The sequence below is a fragment of the Saimiri boliviensis genome, chromosome 14 (genome assembly GCF_048565385.1).
Source record: "Saimiri boliviensis isolate mSaiBol1 chromosome 14, mSaiBol1.pri, whole genome shotgun sequence".
Classification (NCBI taxonomy): Eukaryota; Metazoa; Chordata; class Mammalia; order Primates; family Cebidae; genus Saimiri; species Saimiri boliviensis.
The window spans coordinates 8016268-8033914 of NC_133462.1; the positions used below are offsets into that span (position 1 = coordinate 8016268).

The following is a 17647-nucleotide window of genomic DNA, read 5'->3' on the forward strand; positions in this document are numbered from 1 at the left end:
AAAGCGGCTAGAACGGAGTCGCGTGAGGGGGCTGAGCAATGAGGGAATAATTACCTCGCCCTGTGGAATCAGAGGGCGGGCCTGCCGCGAAGGCATCTGGGAAATGGAGTTCCTAGGTAGGTGAAGCCGGGCGCCGTCGGGAAGTCGGCGGCGCCTGCGCGGGCGCATTAGACTCAGGATGCGCGCGCAGCGCTCTCCGCCCAGCGGAAGTTTTCGCTGGGCAACTGAGAAGGTGAGTCCTGGTAACTGCCGGGGATCCGAGGGTCAGGCCGCGGAAGCCTAGAATCCCGCTCCCGTCCCCAAGTACAGAGGTGAGGGGAAGGGGAGGCGGAGCGGCGGGACGTCCCCCGACCTCCTAGCCGCAGCTCGGCCGGGGTGCCTGTGACGTCAGCCCGAACCTTTGTGGGAGGCGGGGTCCCCCGCGGTCGCGATCTAGGTTCGGGATGAGGGCCGTTCCGGGTCGGGGGGCTCACTGGCCTGCTCTTGAGCGGGCTTCGTGTTGGGCCTGGCTACCGCGGAGATGGGTGGGACTTTGGGGAAGTTTGACTTCTACTTCGCCTGGGCAGCTCCTCGTCTTTCGGTTTCTATGGGGGGTGCGACCGAAGGGAGGCTGTGTCGCCTGGGCAACCGTCCCACCTGCGCTGGGGTGGGGTCTGACCTTTAGCCTTTTTGCTGTGCTGTCTCCCGAAGTGTAGAAGGAACATTATGCTGTAGTTGACACATAGCAGCTGTTCAGTAAACATTTGTTGAATAAGTCAAATAAATGGATGGGTGAAGACTGGCCTGAGGGTTGGAACCTTGGGTTTCAAGTGATGAACTGGCCATTGCGTAGGTGACTTGAGCACTCTGAGACTCCTGTCTTTTTTGCATCTACTTTTATTGAGCATGTTCTACACGGAAGGCTCCGTGCAACCGATATTGCTAGTTGGAATGCCTAGTCTAATAGGCACCGTTCAAGCCCATGTTATAGTAGTGTCTAAAACAAAAATCCTGCCCTAGCTAATTCACATTCTCATGGTGGCTGGGGATGCCAGACACTGATAAAGGAGTGTTAAAGAATATTTGCAGGTCTGCAATCCCTTATCTATAACTTTAAAATCCAAAACATTGTAAAAACTGAAAAGTCTTCTTCTGTTTGGCAACTTACCTGGTAGCCCAGCCTCACCTGGCTTTGAACTTGTTTTCTGGCAATACCCACTCCGAACTGATGTGTGACTATTTAGAATTTTTAAAGATACTGTTGCATAAATCACATACTTACTTATGGAGAGTTGCCCTGGATCCCACCAGTGTTGTAATATGTAATAGGTTCTAAAATCCGACAAGTCTGGCTTGGTGGGGTAGCTCCCGCCTGTAATCCCCACCCTTAAGGAGACCGAGGCAGGAGGATCACCTGGGTTGAGGAGTTCAAGACCAGCCTGGCCAACGTAATGAAGCCCCACTTTTACAAAAAATACAAAAATATTAGCTGGGCATGGGCACACGCCTGTAATCCCAGCTACTCGGGAGGCTGAGCCATGAGAATCGCTTGAACCCAGGAGGCAGAGATTGCAGTGAGCTGAGAGCGTACCACTGTACTCCTGCCTGGGTGACAGCGGGACTCCATCTCAAACTCAGTAAATAAAATAAAAATGTTACAAAACCTTCAAAATTCTGAACTTTGAAACACAACTGGCACCAGGTGATTAGAATAAGGAATTGTGAATATATGTTAGATGTGTTAAGTGCTAAGGAGAAATATTAAGGAGGAAAGGGGAAGGGAGAGAGAAAAGTGGGGCTAGGGAATGCAGTTTATGTGAGGTGGTCAGGGAAGAACTCCTAGGCAGAGACCTGAATGAAAGAATCACCCACAGGGGAAAGTGGTGGGAAGCACATTCGTGGCCAGGGGAACTGCTGCATGTGTGAAAGTTCTCGGGGAGGAATTCACTGGCTGGAAATCAATGGAACCAAATCAGTTGTGAAGCCAGTGTTAATCAGATGTACAATATATGTCAGGTACCTTACACTTCAAAATTCAAGAGGTAACTGCTGCTGTTCTCAGTTTACAAATGGAGGAACAGGCAAAGACGTGTTTTTTAAAAATTGGAAATAGGCCAGGCGCGGTGGCTCAAGCCTGTAATCCCAGCACTTTGGGAGGCCGAGGCGGGTGGATCACGAGGTCGAGAGATCGAGACCATCCCGGTCAACACGGTGAAACCCCGTCTCTACTAAAAATCTAAAAAATTAGCTGGGCATGGGGGCGCGTGCCTGTAATCCCAGCTACTCAGGAGGCTGAGGCAGAAGAATTGCCTGAACCCAGGAGGCGGAGGTTGCAGTGAGCCGAGATCGTGCCATTGCACTCCAGCCTGGGTAACAAGAGCGAAACTCCATCTCAAAAAAAAAAAAGAAAAAAAATTGGAAATAAATTAGCTGGGCAAGGTGGTCTGCGACTGATCCCGGCTACTTGGGAGGCTGAGGTGGGAGGATTGCTTGAGCCCAGAAGGTGGAGATTACAGTGAGCTAAGATGGAGTCACTTCACTCCATCCTGGGCAACAGCGAGACCCTGTCTCTAAAAAAAAAAAAAAAAAATTGGCCAGGCATGGTGGCTCATGCCTGTAATCCCTCCTTTGGGAGGCCAAGGTGAGTGGGTCACAAGGTCAGGAGCTCGAGACCAGCCTGGCCAACATGGTAAAACCAGATCTCTACTAAAAATACACAAATTGGCCAGACATGGTGGCACGCGCCTGTAATCCCAGCTATTTGGGAGGTTGAGGCAGGAGAGTTGCTTGAACCCAGGAAGCAGAGGTTGCAGGTGAGCTGAGATTGTGCCACTGCTCTCCAGCCTGAGTGACACAGCGAGACTCTGTCCCAAAGGAAAAAAAATTATTTTATTGCCCACCATCACACAATATGTGGCAGAAGCAAGATCCAAACCCAGGCAGATTAGGTCCCAAATGTATCCTCTTAACCCCTATACTGATCTGCTTCTAAGTGGCAGGTCTATTTAAGGACCGTCCAGCTAGATAATTCTGGCCCTGAGCTTGAGGTCTCCGGCTCAACGTCTAGACTTCCCCTAAAGGGTGGATGTGTGCTGACACAGCTGGAGGCCCCTCTGCCTTCTTGGCAGGTTTCCTTCTGCAAAGAAGAAAATGATATATTCACTCAGCAAACATAGACCCAGCGTTTGCTCTGTGCCAGGCCTGTTTGAGGCTCTGGCACACTGTGGCAAACAAGGCAGACAAAAGTCCCCACCATCGTGAAGCTTACGTTCTAGTAAGTCAGAGTAAGTCAGGCGGTGACAAGTACTGTGAGGAAAAATAAAGCAAGGGTAAGGAGGATAAAACATGCTATTGGTAAAATGTTGTCCAGGGCCAGGCGCAGTGGCGCGCACCTGTAATCCCAGTGCTTTGGGAGGCTGAGGCGGGCGGATCACCTGAGGTCAGGAGTTCAAGACCATCCCGGCCAACGTGGTGAAACCCCGTCTCTACTAAAAATACAAAATTAGCCAGGTGTGGTGGCAGGCACCTGTAATTCCAGCTACATGAGAGGCTGAGGCAGGAGAATCGCTTGAACCTGGGAAGCGCAGGTTGCAGTGAGCCGAGACTGTGCTACTGCACTCCAGCCTGGGCAAAAACAGTAAAATGATGTCCAAGAAGGTCTCTGAGAAGGTGACATTTGAACAGAGAGCTGAAGATGGTGATGAGGGAGTCACCTGTGTGCACTCTGCGGGGACGGCATTCCAGGCAGTTGGAAGAGCAAGCGTAAAGGTCTTGGGGAAGAAATGTTCTTGTCACGACTGGGGAAAAGCACCGAAGCCAGCGTGGCTGGCTCAGAGCGAGCAAGGGGAGATGGTGGGAGAGGCCAGCAAGGGGACAGGGAAATGGCAGCTCATGTAGAGACTCCTGGGCCGTGGTAGGAATTTTGGCTTTGATTCTGTCTAAAATGAAATCCACCATACGGTTTTGAGTAAAGCAGGGACAGAGTCTGACTTAGATTTTTTTTTTTTTTTTTATTTATTTATTTATTTATTTATTTATTTTTGAGATGGAGTCTCGGTCTGTCACCCAGGCTGGAGTGCAGTGGTGCGATCTCAGCTCATGGCAACCTCCGTCTCCCTGGTTCAAGTGAATCTTGTGCCGAAGCCTCCTGAGTAGCTGGGATTACAGGTGCCCGCCACCATGGCTGGCTGAGTTTCTTTTGTGTGTGTGTGTTTTTTTTTTTTTAAGCTGAGATGGGTTTTCACCATGTTGGCCAGGCTGGTCTGGAACTCCTGACCTCAAGTGATCCACTTGCCTTGGCCTTCCAGAGTGCTGGGATTACAGACGTGAGCCACTGTGCCCAGCCCTCCATATGGTTTTGAGTAGAGGAAGGACAGGGCCAGGGTCTGATTTAGACTTTAAATGGATCCCTCTAGCTACTAGGTTGAAAATAGATTGTAGGGGCAAGTGTAGAAGCCAGAAGTCTGGTTAGGAAGCTGCTGCAGTAGCACAGGGAGAGATGGTGACCTCAACCAGGCTAGGAGCAGGATGTCAGAACCAGGGTTGGCACATGGTTAAAAACCCTCTTGGCGGGCCGGGCGCGGTGGCTAAAGCCTGTAATCCCAACACTTTGGGAGGCCGAGGCAGGTGGATTACGAGGTCAAGGGATCAAGACCATCCTGGTCAACATGGTGAAACCCCGTCTCTACTAAAAATACAAAAAATCAGCTGGGCATGGTGGTGTGTGCCTGTAATCCCAGCTACTCAGGAGGCTGAGGCAGGAGGATTGCCTGAACCCAGGAGGCGGAGGTTGCAGTGAGCCAAGATCACACCATTGCACTCCAGCCTGGGTAACAAGAGCGAAACTCCGTCTCAAAAAAAAAAAAAAAAAAAAAAAAACCCTCTTGGCCTGATTCCATACCCAGTGTCAGCTTCCAGATTCAAATCTGCAAGAATATTCTGACCTACTGCCCCAGGAACACAGTCCAGGTGTGCATTTTCATTGTATAAATTGGCACCAGGTTAAGAACATGGGTGTGGCTGAGCGCAGTAACTCATACCTGTAATCCCAGCACTTTGGGAGGCCGAGGCATGTAGATCACAAGGTTAGCAGTTCGAGACCAGCCTGGCCAATATGGTGAAACCCCATCTTTACTAAAAAAAATACAAAAATTAGCTGGGCATGGTGGTGTGCACCTGTAATCCCAGCTACTCGGGAAGCAGAGGCAGGAGAATTGCTTGAACCTGGGAGGCGGAAGTTACAGTGAGCCAAGATCATGCCATTGTACTCCAGCTGGGCAATAAGAGTGAAACTTCATCTCAAAAAAAAGAAAAAGAATGTGGACTTTGGGGCTCAGGGCTCCGGATTTCAGCTCTGTTTCCATCGTTTTGTAGGTGAGTGGAGTCGGGTCTAGGGGAAGGAGAATTCTCACCCATTTGTGCATCCTTTTGTAGCTTTCAAACATGGGATGACCATCCCTACCTCACAGAGTAGAGGGAAAGATTAAACAATGATGTGTCTGCCTCGCCTCTTTAGAGCTGTGTGGCGTTGGGCAAGTCATTTTCTCTCTGAGCCTCTGCTTCTCAGTAATCATTCTTACCTTGAAGAGGGTGACTGAAGGTTCTGTAGATAATACCTCCCAAGAACTTAGCACAGTGATCTGCACATACTGAACTGTCACGAAATGAGAGCTGTCATTAAGTAAGTGACTTAACCTCTGTGTAGACAGGACTGCCTGCCCCCTGTTCTGGTTACTAAGTCCAGAGGACAAATTATCCCCCAATTCAGTGATGGAGAGCCACCATTTGTTGTGCCCATGGATCCTACGTGCCAGGAATTCAGAGTGAGCACAGCGGGGTGGCCTGTTTCTGCTCCCTGATGCCTGTGGCTTAGCAGGAAGATGAAGCCTGGAGTCTATGTGGCCTGAGGACTTGCCCACTGACATATCCAGCAGCTGACGCTAGCTGTTGGCCACGGGCCTCAGTACGTCTCTTCCTGAGCCTCTCCATGTGACTTCTCTGCCTGGGCTACTTGAGGCTGCCTCATGGCATGGAAACTGGGCTCCATGGGTGAGCATCCTGAGCAAGCCAGCCAGGTGCAAGTTGTTTTTTATGACCCAGCCTTGGAAGTCTTGTGGCCTTACTTCTGCCCGTCCTCTATCAGTAGAAGCAGTCACAGCTCTGCCCAGATCCGCAGGAGGTCAAACAGATACCCTGACTCCTGGGAGGACAGGGGATAGGGTTCGAAAAAGCTCACAGGACCAGAAATACTGGCGTGGTCCGATTTCAAAAATACAAATGTCACACTCTCCAATGAAGTGGTGATAATTCTGGAACCTGCCTCCTGGACTGTAGTATAGACTAAATGGGATAATGCATAAAAAGCTCTCTGCCTGGGGGACTCCTTTCCATATATTGAAGACTCACTCCCTGGTTTCCTTTGGGTCTCTGTTCAGATGTCTTCCTCTGGGCAAGGCCCTCCTTAACCACCCTGTGTGAATGTTGACCCGCCGCCCTCTGTGGCATCCTGTTTTCTCCTATGGTACTTTATTGTCCTCCATAGCACTGTCTCCATCCGACCTGTTCAGCAGTTCCTTGCTCATTTGTTTGTTAGCTTCTCTTCTCCCACCAGAACACAAGCTTTCTGAGGGCAGGGGCTGTGTTGTTTCCTTTGCTGCTGTTTCCCCAGTGGCTGGCATAAACAGGAAACTCAGTAAATAATTATAGAATAGGTGATTGAGTGAATGAATGAACAAATGGATTTGGCACATGCTGGCGACGTGGCCAGTGCTCAGTAAACATTAGCTGTTTTCTTTCGTTGCTCTGTGAAAGCATCAATCAGCCTCTCTACTTTTGTTCACTTACAGGTTGCTGTCAAGATGGAGTTTCCAGCCCAGTAAATCCAAGGGCCAGGCCGTGACCTCCTAAAGGTATTATCCCTTGGGCACAGCCTCTCAGGGCCTTTTACCTTTTTCCCACCAGCAGCTGGCTCCTGCTTGTCTCCCTGGGTTGCTGCTGGCCAGCTGCACTCCCAGAAGGAACGTTGTCATGGATACAGCAGAGCTCACCTGTTTAGGCACTTGCTGCATCCTGGAGGCATCTTTATCCAAGGGCAGCCAGCATCTAGGGAAATTCCACTTAACATGAATCCATTTAAAACCGGCACAGATTTCTGCCAGGCTCACACCTGTAATTCAGTAGTTTGAGAGGCGAAGGCAGGTAGATCATTTGATGTCAGGAGTTCGAAACCAGCTTGGCCAACATGGTGAAACCCCATCTCTACTAAAATATAAAAATGAGCTAGGTGTGGTGGTGCACACCTGTAGTCCTAAGAGAATCGCTTCAGCCTAGGAGGCGGAGGTTGCAGGGTGCTAAGATCGCGCCACTGCACTCCAGCCTGGGCAACAAGAGCAAAACTCCGTCTCAAAAAAAAAAAAATAGCTGGGTGTGGTAGCGTGTACCTGTAGTCCCAGCTACCCAGGACCCTGAGGCAGGAAAATCCCTCGAACCTAGGCGGCGGATGTTGCAGTGAGCCAAAATCGTGCCACTCCTCTCCAGGCTGGGTGACAGAGCAAAACTCTGTCTCAAAATAAATAAATAAAACCGCAGATTTCTAAACAAATCTTTTGTTCACTTAAGAAATCTAAACCAGCTGGGCGCGGTGGTTCAAGCCTGTAATCCTAGCACTTTGGGAGACCGAGGCGGGTGGTCACGAGGTCAAGAGATCCAAACCATCCTGGTCAACATGGTGAAACCTCGTCTCTACTAAAAATACAAAAAATTAGCTGGGCATGGTGGCGCATGCCTTTAATCCCAGCTACTCAGGAGGCTGAGGCAGGAGAATTGCCTGAACCCAGGAGGCGGAGGTTGCGGTGAGCCGAGATGGCGCCATTGTACTCCAGCCTGGGTAGCAAGAGCGAAACTCCGTCTCAAAAAAAAAAAAAAAAGAAAAATCTAAACCAGGCATGGTGGTCCACACCTGTAATCCCAGTACTTTGGGAGGCCAAGGCAGGAATATTGCCTGAGCTCGGGAGTTCGAGACCAGCCTGGGCAACATACTGAGACCCCTATCTCTACAAAAAGTTAAAAAAAAAAAAAGCTATGGTGGTACATGCCGGTAGTCCCAGCTACTTGGGAGGCTGAGGTGAGAGGGTGGTCTGAGCCCAAGAGGTGGAGGCTGCAGTGTGCCATGATTGCGCTATTGCACTCCAGCCTGAATGACTGAGTGGGACCCTGTTGCCAAAAAATAAAAAAGAAGTACAGCAAAGTCTGTCTAGGCCACGTTTCAGTAACAAGCAACTTCCAAATCTTAGTGGTTTAACGCAATCACACATTCTTTCTAATCCGGCTCTCCAGGCACCAGCCTCTAGGCAGTTAAAAAAATTTTTTTTTTTTTTTTTTTTTTGAGACAGAGTTTCACTCTTGTTTCCCAGGCTGGAGTGCAATGGCGCGATCTCGGCTCACCGCAACCTCCGCCTCCTGGGTTCAGGCAATTCTCCTGCCTCAGCCTCCTGAGTAGCTGGGATTACAGGCACGCGCCACCATGCCCAGCTAATTTTTTGTATTTTTAGTAGAGACGGGGTTTCACCATGTTGACCAGGACGGTCTCGATCTCTTGACCTCGTGATCCACCCGCCTTGGCCTCCCAAAGTGCTGGGATTACAGGCTTGAGCCACCACGCCTGGCAAAAAAAAAAAAAAAAAAAAAATTTAATTTGCTAAGCCTAGTGGCTCACACCTATAATCCCAGCTATTCTGGAGACTGAGGCAAGAGAATAGCTTGAACCCGGGAGGCAGAGGTTGCAGTGAGCCGAGATCATGCCATTGCACTCCAGCCTGGGCGACAGAAGGAGACTCTGTCTCAAAAAATAAATTTTTAATTTTTAATCTGCATAGATACATAGTAGGTGCATATATTTATTGGGCACATTTAGGCAGTTTTGATCTTGTGACACGAGTGTCAACACCCAGGTTTGCCTGGGAGAAAGGAAGAAGAGGCAGTGAGACCTCTAGCTTGACAAAAATGCTCACCAGTATTTGTACCTTTGAGAAGACAGAGATGCTCTTTTACATACTATTACCAGGACAGCGTATCACTAAGTTACACAACCAATCAGAACAACTGACTTTCTAGAGGGCAAAAGGTAGTTGACTGACAGCCTTTGCAGTCCAGATGTCTTACACAACTCCTTTGTTTGAAAAAACAGAAGTGCAGATTTATGCCACAGAGTATTTCTGCTCTTCTACAGCCTGAGGAGGAATCCAGGACCCTGTCTCTCCTCACGTGGCTGAGATTTCTTCACTAGCTGATGGGGTGGCCTGTGGTTTTAAAGCACAAGCTCTAGAATTTCAGAAGTCAGTACCTAGAAGAAATAAGCTGAGAAGCTTAGAACTCCCTATCGAAGAAGAAAGGGAAGAACAGAACTATCAATGACTGGAATATAGTAACTGGGGTACAGGGCATGATATGGTCACAGCAACCACTGACATAAAAGGCTTTCTGTGCGCCCATCCCTGTTCTCAGCACCTCACATAAACGTATTCATTTAGACCTCAATGGTCATTCTGTCAGATAGGTGCTGGGAGAAGCCCCATTTTGTAGCGGGGTGGACTGTGGCACAGAGAAGTTAAGTAGTTTGTCCAGCATGTGGCAGATGTGGGATTCACATCTGGCAGCCTGGAGCCAAACCTGTGATCTTAACGAACTCCAGTGTTTCCATTTGCAACAGAAGCCAGCCTTTACACTAAATAAAGGAAAAGAGTTCCTTCAGAATGGCCTCTTGCAGCCAGGATGGTACCTCATGCCTATAATCCCAGCACTTTTGGGAGGCTGAGGCAGGAGGATTGCTGGAGGCCAGGAGTTCCAGACTAGCTTGGGCAACATAGTGAGACCCCCATCTCTACAAAAAAAATAAAAAATAAAATTAGTCAAGCGTGGTGGCACAAACCTGTAGACCCAGCTACGTGGGAAGGTTGCCTGAGCCGTGACCATGCCGCTGCACTCCTACCTGGTGCCAGAAAAAGTAAAGAAATTTTAATTTATTTAAAATTATCTCTAAAAAAATTAAAGAATTTTCTCTTTCAAGGTGAAATTAAATCACAAGCACATATTTATATTAACTTCTATTTCGATAGTTTCACTTTTCTTTTTTTTTTTTTTTTTTTTTTTTTTTTTTTGAGGCAGAGTTTCGCTCTTGTTGCCCAGGCTGGAGTTCAGTGTCACAACCTCAGCTCACCGCAACCTCCGCCTCCCAGGTTGAAGCAATTCTCCTGCCTCAGCCTCCTGAGTAGCTGGGATTACAGGCTCCTGCCACCACACCTGGCTAATTTTGTATTTTTGTAGAGAGAGGGTTTCTTCATGTTGGTCAGGCTGGTCTCAAACTCCTGACCTCAGGTGATCTGCCCACCTCAGCCTCCCAAAGTGCTGGCATGTAATCCAAAGGGATTACAGTCATGCCCAACTGATAGTTTCACTTTTAATTGCTAATGTACACTAAGCCTTAGACTATAAGAACAAAGAAATGGGCCTTTTTTTTTGTTGCTGCTGCTATTTGTTTTGTTTGTTTGTTTAAGACAGAATTTTCACTCTTTTTATCCAGGCTGGAGTGCAGTGACACGATCTTGGCTCACTACAACCTCCACCTCCTGAGTTCAAGTGACTTTCCTGCCTCAGCCTCCTGAGTAGGCTGGGATTACAGGCGTGCACCACTACACCTGGCTAATTTTTTTGTATTTTTAGTATAGACAGGGTTTTACCATGTCAGACCGACTGGTCTCGAACTCCTGACCTCGGGTGATCTGCTCTCCTTGACCTCCCAAAGTGCTGGGATTACAGGTGTGAGCCGCTGAGCCCAGTGCGTTGCTGCTGTTTGTAAGATGCTTATTACAAATAGCACTGCCATAATGAAGGGCAATACAAACTGCCTGTTGTACTCCATCCTTGTTGATTTTCTCTTCTTTTTTTTTCTTTTTTTTTTTTTTTTTTTGATGGAGTTTCACTCTTGTTACCCAGGCTGGAGTGCAATGGCGCAATCTCGGCTCACCGCAACCTCCGCCTCCTGGGTTCAGGCAATTCTTCTGCCTCAGCCTCCTGAGTAGCTGGGATTACAGGCACGCGCCACCATGCCCAGCTAATTTTTTGTATTTTTAGTAGAGACGGGGTTTCACCATGTTGACCAGGATGGTCTCGATCTCTGGACCTCGTGATCCACCCGCCTCGGCCTCCCAAAGTGCTGGGATTACAGGCTTGAGCCACCAAGCCCGGCTGATTTTCTCTTCTTCACTGGCTGAATTCTTCCATATCCTCCTTTGTCATAGGTTCAGCATGTAATTTGGACTTTTACAAAGTATCAGGAAATAGATGCAAAGCATCAAGAGTAATGTAGTGAACACTCGTCGTTCTACTAAATTAGTCAGGATAGAATAGGCTGTGCTGCTGTGACAAATAAACCCTAAAAGTTTGGCAGCTCAGTACAGCAGAATTGTATTTGTTGATCATGAGGTTCCAGTGTGGACCAGGCAGCCCTCCTTCATCTCACTGCTATGTCAGTTGGGAGCCATGGCCTCCAGGCCATATCTGCAGGTGGACGGGGAGGCAGAGGAGGTACTCTGACTCCTAACTGTCTCAGCCATGAGATGACTCTACTCATACCCCATTGGCTAGAATTAGTCTTGTGGCCCCTGCCTCACCACAGGGGAACCTGGGAAGTACAGGGCAGCATATGGATATTTGGGGAACACTGACTCTCTCTCCCATTCCCATCATATGTTTTAAGAAGTGAACATCACACACACAGTTGAAGACCCTGACTGTGCCACCTGCACACTCACCCTGTGATGGAGAGCAGTTCTCCACAGTGGCTTCCACTGACCTCCAGCCATCCTGCTTCACTTTGTGTTTGTTCATTCTGTTTCGTAGCATGATCTCCTTCTGTCCAGAATGTGGCAAAAATATCCAAGCAGCATTCAAATTCTGCCCCTACTGTGGACATTCTTTGCCTATAGAGGAGCATGTAGTGTCCCAGACGTTTGTCAAGCCACATGTGTCATCCTTCCGAGGTAAGAACCAGAGCTTTGAGCCTATTCCTGCAGATGGGATGAGGTGCAAGCACATGTGTGTCTCGGGACGGAGGACGCCTTTGCAGCCTGCCTGACCCTCTCCGGATACTGGAGAAGCTCAGGCCTCAGGACTGGACCACTCTGTCTACCCTCAGTCTCTTGGCCTCTTACTGTCCTCATGGCTTTGAACACCGTCTCTGTGTTGACAGCCCCTTCATTTCTATCTCCTGCCAGCCTGGACTCCTTCCCTGCTTGGAGGAGATGTGTATGTGCAGCCTGCCTATTTGGCATCTGCAGGTTAAGTATCCCTTATCCAAAATGATCAGGACCAGAAGTGTTTCAGATTTTGGAATATTCGAATTATACTTACTGGTTGATCATCCCTGATTTAAAAATCTGAAATCTGGCCAGGCACGGTGGCTCATGCCTATAATCCCAGCACTTTGGGAGGCTGAGGCAGGCAGATCACTTGAGGTCAGGAGTTCGAGACCAGCCTGGCCAACAAGCTGAAACCCCATCTGTACTAAAAATATAAAAAATTAGCTGGCTATAGTGGTGAACGCCTGTCATCCCAGCTACTTGGGAGGCTGAGACAGTAGAATCGCTTGAACCCAGGAGGCAGAGGTTGCAGTGAGCCTAGATCGTGCCACTGCGCTCCAGCCTGGGCAACAGAGCAAGACTCGATGTAAAAAAAAGAAAAAAAATCTGGAATCCACAGTAGCCCAATGAAATTTCCTTTGAGCATCCTGTTGACACTCAGAAAGTTTTAGATTTTGGAGCATTTTGCGTTTCAGATTTCTGGATTTGGGATACTCAACCTGTGTTGGATGTCCTGGGACCAGCCGTGCTGGCTGAGTTACTCAGTGTCAACTAAAAAGAAAGGACATTTGTTTTTAGCAATATGGCAGACCAGATGATAATAAAAACTCCTTGTAGTTCAGTGTGCCCAAATATGTTGAATCAAACATAAAAATGTCTTTTTAAAACATAGAGCTAAGCGGCAGGAAACTAAGGGGAATCCATGGAGGTGAGAAACAGTAGGAAAACAGAGACCACAGTGCCACATTGGTGTTACTTGGTGCTGGGGCTGTTTACTGTAGACCTGGTGCCTGGGTTTTTCTATTGGGGTATGGGAGACAAATCTTAGGGCCTTAGCAGTGCAGGAGTTGCAATTGGAAACCTCCTCTTAAATCTGGGGCTCCTCAGTGGGTGAACTGCAGTGAAAGTAATTGTTCCACAGAGAAAATTGGTGGAGACTTTTTTTTTTTTTTTTTTTTAGACGGAGTTTCACTCTTGTTACCCAGACTGGAGTGCAATGGCGCGATCTCAGCTCACCGCAACCTCCGCCTCCTGGGCTCAGGCAATTCTCCTGCCTCAGCCTCCTGAGTAGCTGGGATTACAGGCATGCGCCACCACGCCCAGCTAGTTTTTTTTTGTATTTTTAGTAGAGACGGGGTTTCACCATGTTGACCACGATGGTCTCGATCTCTCGACCTCGTGATCCACCCGCCTCGGCCTCCCAAAGTGCTGGGATTACAGGCTTGAGCCACCGCACCCGGCCTGGTGGAGACATTTGTCAGCCTTTGGTGGTGGGTTAAAAAAAAAAAGGAGAAATGTCTTCTTTGAGAATTCCTTTTTTTTTTTTTTTTTGAGACGTAGTCTCTCTCCGTCACCCAGGCTAGAGTGCAGTGGTGTGATCTTGGCTCACTGCAAGCTCCACCTCCTGAGTTCAGGCAGTTCTCCTGCCTCAACTTCCAAGTAGCTGGGATTACAGGCATCCACAACCACATCTGGCTAATTTTTATATTTTTTTGGTAGAGACAGGATTTCACCATGTTGGCCAGCCTGGTCTCAAACTCCTGACCTCAGGTGATCCACCTGCCTCGGCCTCCCAAAGTGCTGGGATTATAGGCGTGAGCCACCACGCCCGGCCTTCTTTGAGAATTTCTAACCAAGAATTCACATTCTCATCAGTTTGGGGCCAGAATTCACACTGATCTGTGTGGTCCCCCAAAATGCAAGCTGAACATTTAACTTAAAAGTGGTGAGATGTGGGTATCCCTCCCTCCCTGATATAAACAAGTCTTCTCTTGGAAAACATTCTTTAAAGACAAACCTCAGGGAACGTCCAAGGAACGTGAGTACCAGTCTTCATTGATTTACAGGGATGCCAGGAAATAAGCTAGCCTGAGAGTCAGCAGAAACAACAAATTACAGAATCAGACCTGCCAAGACCACAGACCTTAGAATTAATAGATGAGAATATTTACAAAGCATGCTTGATACATTTAAAGAAAGAAAGTAGGCCAGGCATGGTTGCTCACGCCTGTAGTCCCAGCACTTTGGGAGGCCGAGGCGGGTGGATCACGAGGTCAAGAGATCGAGACTGTCCTGGCCAACATGGTGAAACCCCATCTCTACTAAAAATACAAAAATTAGTTGGGCATGGTGGCCCACGCCTGTGGTCCCAGCTACTCAGGAGGCTGAGAATTGCTTGAACCTGGGAAGTGGGGGTTGCAGTGAGCCAATATCGCACCACTGCACTTCAGCCTGGCAACAAAGTGAGACTCCATCTTAAAAAAAAAAAGAAAAGAAAAAGAAAATAACATATTGAAAGTACAATGAAGGAGTAAGTTAAAGTGGCATAGGCAGATAAGAGAAGGAACGAAGTAAAACCTCTAATGATTGTGTGTGTGTATACACAATTACTGTATGTTTATATGTATGTGTGTGTGATATATAGTCATTGTAATCAGAAACTAAATGGGTGGTTTAAACAGCCGGCAAGACATAGCTAAAGGGAGAATTAGTTAACTGGAAGATAGATTTTAAGAAATTGGCCGGGCGCGGTGGCTCAAGCCTGTAATCCCAGCACTTTGGGAGGCCGAGGTGGGTGGATCACGAGGCCAAGAGATCGAGACCATCCTGGTCAACATGGTGAAACCCCGTCTCTACTAAAAATACAAAAAATTAGCTGGGCGTGGTGGTGAGTGCCTGTAATCCCAGCTACTCAGAAGGCTGAGACAGGAGAATTGCCTGAGCCCAGGAGGCGGAGGTTGCGGTGAGCCGAGATCGCGCCATTGCACTCCAGCCTGGGTAACAAGAGCGAAACTCCGTCTCAAAAAAAAAAAAGAAAGAAAAAAAGAAATTACGAGGAAGAAGCCAGGCAAGGTGACTCATGCCTGGAATCCCAGCACTTTGAGAGGATGAGGTGGGCAGATCACTTGGGGGTCAGGAGTTCAAGACCAGTCTGACCAACATAGGGAAGCATGTCTCTACTAAAAATACAAAAATTACCTGGGTGTGTTGATGCACGACTGTAATCCAGCTGCTTAGGAAACTGAGGCAGGACAATTGCTTGAACCCAAGAGGCAGAGGTTGCAGTGAGCCCAGATCACACCACTGCACTCCAGCCTGGGCAACAGAGTGAGACTCCATCTCAAAAATGCATACATATAAAGAAAATTTGTGAAAGAAGACACAGAGAGACAAAATGCTGGAAGATACAAGGGAGACTAAGACCTAGGAAGGAGAGAATAAAAGGAACAGTTTGCTTAGATATTCACATGATAGAAGAAGCAAGAATTGGTCTTGCGGGCCAAAGAGAAGAGCATAGCTGAATATAGCCTAAGGGCTCCAGGTCCTATGGTGCCTGCAAAGGGCCTTTGTAACTCCAGCCTGCATTTTGTCTGCCTTTCTTCAGGCTCAAAGAGAGAGCTGAACTCCAGTTTTGAAATCTCTCCCAAGAAGGTGAAATGGTCCAGCTCTGTCACCTCTCCACCTCTCTTCTCAGATGGTGACAGTTCTGATTCTGAAGATACCCCGAGTTCCTCTGAGAGATCCAAAGGTAAGAGTTAAGGTCAATCTGGCCTGACTCTAAGTGGGACCAAGTTAGATCATCTGACGATGTTTGGGACAAAACTGCCCTAGCCCTGGCTCAGACGTCACCCAGCCCTGCATGACTCTAACTCACTCCAGCATCTCCCCCAGCCTCTCATCTCCCCGTCCAGTCTGCTTCTACATGGCCCCACATGGGTCTTCTGGCACCCAGAGCTGCCCCTGCCCCTCCCTGCACACAGCCCCCTGCTGTTCCTAGCACCCACAGGCCAAGCTCTTCAGCCTGGCATCTGTGTGGCCTGGTTCCTGCTTTAGCCCTCAACACAGTCTTTGCCCAGAAAACTCACTTTTGGGGATTAACCTCGGTCTTCGCTAAGCCTGGTCCCTCAGCCCAGGGCACCCTCCCCTTCCTTCTTGGCCTGGCGTACTGCCACTCAGCCAGTCTGGTCTCTAGGAAGCCTCTCTGTCTGGTGCCCCCCGGGCCTGCTGCTACCCTCAGTGGAGTGCACGTCACTCTTGGCTCCACATCCCTTCCAGCCTCACTTTCTGGACTGGGGGCCCTTTGCCGACAGGGACCAAGTACAACTCAGGTGTGTATTTCCTGGGCCCCTGGATCTGAAGCCACAGCCACAGTTGCAGTATGAGGTGTCCCCTTTGCTCCTCCATATCCTCTGGGTCCCAGAGGCCTCCTACCATTACATGCCTTTAGGGGATGGTAGGTGGGAGGAATGGTAAGTGATGTCTTTTCCCATGTCCAAGGCTGTCTCCCACCACACCTGCCTCATTCTCTTGCCAGTCTAGGAGCCGTTCCAGGGCGGGGCTTCGGTCTAACAAATTTCTCAGCCCTTTTCTGTATCAGGACTGAGTCCTTTTGCAGGATGTTTTTGGGTAAACATCTAGAATATCCTTTTTTCCCAGGTAAACTTCTACTCATCCAACAACCCTTCCTCTGAGAAGCCTATCCTGACTTCTCCAGTCAGGATCTCTTTCTCTTTTGGTCCCTAATATCTGTCTGTACTGCCCTGTCTCAGACCCAAATCTGACTGGCTGTGTCTAGAACAGACTTCCCCACCAAACTGGGCACTCCTGAGAGAAGGATGCAGGTCTGACTCCTGTCTGGGGCCCCAATATCATCACACAAAGCCTGACCCGTAGAAGGTCCCAGGAAGTGTTTGCTGAATGAACGAATTCATAAAAGAATAGTATTTTGTGTGCTATTTCACTCTCATCTAACTTTTCTCTTCTGGTTGGTGCTTTAGCTTTATTCTTACCATCTCCTGCAGGCTTAGGGAGCAGACCCCCAACCCCCAAAAGCAGCCCTCAGAAGACCAGGAAGAGCCCTCAGAAGACCAGGAAGAGCCCTCAGGTGGCCAAATGCAGCCCTCAGAAGACCAGGCAGAGCCCTCAGACACTGAAGCGGAGCCCTCAGACACTGAAGCGGAGCCGGGTGACCACCTCACTTGAGGCTTTGCCCACAGGGACAGTGCTGACAGACAAGAGTGGGCGACAGTGGAAGCTGATGTCCCTCCAGACCAGGGACGACCAGGGAATTCTCTATGAAGGTACACTGTCCATGGACAGACAGGGGCTGGGTCATCTCAGCACTTGGACAGGGGGAGGGGGACTGTCTGAGAATGGGAATGGAAGCCACATCCCTTGCTGCGGACCTGCCACTAGGCAACTTTCTCTTAGACCTAGGACTCTACACCTACCCACCTGCAGGGCCAGGCAATAGTGGGAAGAAGTGCAGCAGGCTGGGGTAAGGCAGTGGGGAGTGGTGCGGACTTCCGCCGGTC

The 17647-nt window shown here is 48.9% G+C and overlaps 1 protein-coding gene across 6 annotated transcripts in view; it reads left to right on the forward strand.

Annotated features, from left to right (window-relative positions):
• The first annotated feature begins 131 nt into the window (after positions 1-131).
• The window catches only part of VRK3 (VRK serine/threonine kinase 3), a 53080-nt gene continuing 35564 nt past the window's right edge, over positions 132-17647 (forward strand). For 4 of the 6 annotated variants that reach the window (XR_012513793.1, XM_074386050.1, XM_074386049.1 and 1 more), the window contains exons 1-5: positions 132-232; positions 6825-6887; positions 11875-12014; positions 15718-15861; positions 17135-17413. Coding sequence is in view for 5 of the 6 variants with exons in the window: in XM_074386050.1 (XP_074242151.1) it covers positions 11876-12014; positions 15718-15861; positions 17135-17413 (562 nt within the window). In the remaining variant the exon portion in view is untranslated. Of the gene's footprint in view, positions 312-6824; positions 6888-11874; positions 12015-15717; positions 15862-17134; positions 17414-17647 lie in introns of all 6 variants that reach the window. The other 2 variants (XM_010351111.3, XM_074386048.1) reach the window with 2 other exon arrangements.